Consider the following 4,137-nt stretch of genomic DNA (forward strand, 5'->3'; position numbering starts at 1 on the left):
TGAACATTCCCAGAACTTGGTGCTGTGCAGGCAGTGTTGGAAGTCAGCATCTCTCTGCGCGGGCAGGCAGACACCAGCCTCGGCATCAGGTAACAGCTTTGGACTGTATCAATCTCAGAAGTATCATGAGTTCTTTAAAAAAATCAGCTGAGAGATAACTTCAGTTGTCAAGTTAAAGAGCACAGGGCTTCCCTGGAGTTTGTTTAGACAAATGACTCTGCGGGGGATAAGTCTCAGGACTTTCATCTTCTGGAATTCCCGTTAAAATTCTTCTTTTTAATCCTTTGGGAGGTACCAGATTCTTGGCTAATGACAGCATATGTATGCAAAAACAGTTTTCCAGGATAACAGTGCCCAACACAGATCAGAAGTCAGTAAACAGACCACGGCCTTGGTCTGTTTGAGATAGGACAGATTCCTTGAGTCCTTCTGAAAAGCAGGGCCTAAAAACATCCTAGTTTTAGTTCAGTGTTCCTACAAGTTTCTCTAGTTGCCAACTCCCCTTTCCCATGCAAAATGACTCGAATCGCTTTCCTGGGTTGTTTTTCTTTAAAGAAAGGAATGGCTATTTACACTTGTTATCAGGCTACTCACATGGGGAACTCAGCTAAGTCTGCATGCAGGATCATCACGTGGTGGGCCAAGGAGAATGCTTATACATGCTGGATGAAGCCACAGCGGGGAGAACACAGCTCTGCTCCGTCAAAGGCAGCGTCAGAGATGGTTGGAACTAGATGGTCTTTAAGGTCCCTTCCAACCCAAACCTTTCTGTGATTCTGTGACACTCATAGTTGAGTTACCGAATACTACGTAAAGGAATAAAGAGGGTCAAGAAAAAAAAAAGGTATGAGGATTAAAAATCAAGATTTCTAGATATAAAATCATGTTAAGATTGATGAAAACTTTATTAGGTAAATTATTTTCAAATATTTTATTTAGAGAACTATGAACTATTTTCTAATAATGCCCTTTACATAGTTGCATCTATAGAAAGCTAGTGGAGTGAGAGCAAAAAGATACAGCATTAAAAGAACTTTCCGTCAGAAAACACTGGTTTATCGGCAAGAGTAAACCAAACAGCAATAATAAATCAAAGAGAATGTTACATGAGTATTCACCCTATCAAAGAGAAACTCAGTGTCAGAATTTGGCATTGAGGGTTGATTGGTGAGTGTAGGAAAACGCAGTATGCCCTCAGTGTACGGAGCCCTACGGCTCTCCATCGGTGTCTAGAAAGTTGTCAGTAGGGTGTAAACAGAGCATTTCTAAGGATATCCTCAAATTAACAGGTCAGAAGTCATTGAGACGGGGAAGAGGGGGGAGCTATACTAGTTCTCTACAAGTTGGGCAGCCACTAGCGTTTTACAGGCTGCCATATATGCGTTTAATTACGTCAGCCTCTTCCTTGTCCAGGATGCCCTTGTCCACATACGCATCAGCTTGCTGGTCAATGAAATCTCTCAGCTTTGAAAGATCATAGTCTGAAAAACAAGAATTCATGTGCAGAGTGAGTCACTGCCGTTACCCTGCTTCACCTAAGGAGCAAGGTCATTGTGAAGTTTATCCAACAAACACGCTTTACCCGATGCGAAAAGAACTCACAACTTGTGAAAACAATTCAAAAAAACCCCAACACCTGCACCAAGTCTTTCTGCCCATTATGGTGCTTTTAGTATCCCAGAGGAATAATCATCTCATGCTCTCGGTTGATGGCGGGCAAACACTAAAGTAAGAATATTTTCTGGTTTGGAGATTGGACATTCTAGTCTTCATGGCAAAAGTTGTTGTTCAAACCCTGTCATTTTCAGAACTGTTGTGGATTCAAAATAAAGTATTAAATTGACTGTTTCCTGTTGTAAGCCCAAGAAAATTCCCAGTTACTACCACAGACACCTGTAGTGAAAGTTTGAGGAAGCAACTTCCTGAAAATAAATTGAAATAATACAGTTATTACACCTTGGCAGAGAACATAATACCCTGACATGGAAAGCGCTGCAGCGAGTAGTCCTTATGGCCGTGGCAGTGTCAGAGTAGCCCCTGACAGTCTGCCATACCGTGCTGAGAGATCCTTCCTCCTCTTCCCATAGGTGGGCGCATCTCCACAGCAGGAGCCACACCGTGTGCATTAAACAGGCCTCTCCTCGGCTGGAAAACATCCCTGTTTTGACTGTAGAGCAGTCTTTCAAAGAACACGAAAAGGTAACCTGCTGCATAGTCCTAGCTCTGGCACCCGGTCCAGTACGTTCACTCAGGAACGCCAACGCAAGTTTCAGTGACACAATTTGCTGCCTGAACTGTAAAGCTTCGTTTGTTGGCACCACAGGTCAGCGGCCTGGAGAACGTCAGTGTCTTAAGGGGTCAGGCTGAGTTAAATGAATCCCTATCTTTCGCAACACACATCCTGAATTTTTCAGCCTAAAGCCCTCATTCTACAGAGGGGACGCCCAGAACACGTGGATAGGGATGCTGTAATGCAGCCCGGTGACACCAGCACACAGCAATAAGCGGAAGGACCTTCCTTCACGCTAAACGCAACAGCCAGCAATGACTTTGTGTCTCCTTGCGGTTGAGTGACCACAGATGCAGAAAGACATGAAGAAACAAATTCATGCTTGCAGTAATTTTTGTAACGGCATAAGGCAGTTTCAAGTGGGTAACACCGAAAGCTGCCCTTCAGAACTACCCGCTCCGGCAGAGGGGGCCTCTCCGAATCTGAGTTAGCAGGAGCGTTGCCGTTTGCCGGTCTGTCACTGTTCCATTACTCAAGAGAGCGTAACCTGCTTGTCTCCCCGCCCTACCCGAGCGTTAGGGACAAACGGTAGCTCGCAATCTGATACTAAGGTTGTGAGGCATCACTCGTGTCGGCAGAATCCGAGGCTCTGTTCCACATGGAACGGAAATGAATGGAAGAACACACAGTGAATTAATATAATGTCCATATTATTCGCATTAAAACTCCCGAGCTTATTTTTCTTCTGGAAAAGTATTTGCAACTCTGAGATCGTGACGTGGAGATGTAGAGGTTTAATTACTAAACAATCTGTATGAGATTACAACCATTAAGATATTATCCAATTCTGGCTGATTTGTGTATCTCGTGGCAATTTAATTTGATTTTTTTCTAGAAATCGATAACTTAATCTCTAACACTTATTTAAAACCTATTTATTTGGGCAATTAATTAGAAAAAGCAGCTTTGGTTTACACCAACAGCTGCAGCGTGACACTGAGCTGTGAAACCGTTACAGTAAATGAAGTGAGGTCTCATTTGCCTGTTCACGTCAAGCCATTTGCCATTGCAATTAATTACAGAATTTCCTTTCATTCCTAAACGGCTACTGGTAGAGTTACAAAACTACAAACTACCCAAGTACTTTGTGAAAAATCCAAACATGCCGTTGACAGGTATTAGCTCAATGACTCACAGCTCCCATCCTGGGAGACCGACCGCAACAGCCGACGTCTGCTGGCGGGGGTGACGTTAATTTACACGGGCGAGGAGCTGGTCTTGCAGAGCACGGGTTTCAAGGGTCAGGCCGGGTCTGGGAGATACTGAGGACAGGCCCACTGAGCCTATGGATGGTATATATACAAAACAAACCCTGGACACAGAAGCCAATCGTGCCAGTATCGAGGCTTTGGGCATGTTGCCTTTAAATCCCCCGGGCCACTCAAGTTTACGTGCCTCCTTAATGGATTTTTTTAAACCGGGAAAATGCAGATTAACATTTCCAGGGTCGTTAGTCATTACGTTAATAATAATGTCTACTGAAATTCATGGAAAGTTAAGGACCTACAAACATTTGCCTGAAGAAAACCTAAGCCTCTTCCAGTATATTCAGCGCGTAAACCAATTCATGAACAGGGGTGGAAAAGATGGGCCATTTTAAGGCACAAATTCCTTTGGGAATCACTTTTCGGTGAGCTCCGAGGGGCTAACTGGAAGCGGGGAAGCGATTGATGAGCACGTCGCCACCACCACCTAACCCTGCGCGGCAGGAACGCGGCGCAGCGCATCCGTGGTTGGGGAAGCTCACCCTGACCGCGCGTCCTTGACCATCATCCCGGCAGAACTGAAGTAGCGTTCGACAAAACCACCCAGGCGTGGAAAGGCACAATACAGACAATGGATCGGAA

At 44.7% G+C, this 4,137-nt stretch overlaps 1 protein-coding gene across 1 annotated transcript in view; it reads right to left on the reverse strand.

The window, feature by feature from the left end:
• Positions 1–916: 916 nt before the first annotated feature.
• The window catches only part of SCG3 (secretogranin III), a gene marked incomplete at its 5' end in the record, with an annotated part of 25,741 nt that continues 22,520 nt past the window's right edge, over positions 917–4,137 (reverse strand). The window contains one exon of the mRNA XM_010161767.1: positions 917–1,481. Within this exon, the coding sequence (XP_010160069.1) occupies positions 1,363–1,481 (119 nt within the window). The remainder of the gene's footprint in view (positions 1,482–4,137) is intronic.

The sequence above is a fragment of the Eurypyga helias genome, unplaced genomic scaffold (assembly GCF_000690775.1).
Source record: "Eurypyga helias isolate BGI_N326 unplaced genomic scaffold, ASM69077v1 scaffold29961, whole genome shotgun sequence".
NCBI classification, from domain to species: domain Eukaryota; kingdom Metazoa; phylum Chordata; class Aves; order Eurypygiformes; family Eurypygidae; genus Eurypyga; species Eurypyga helias.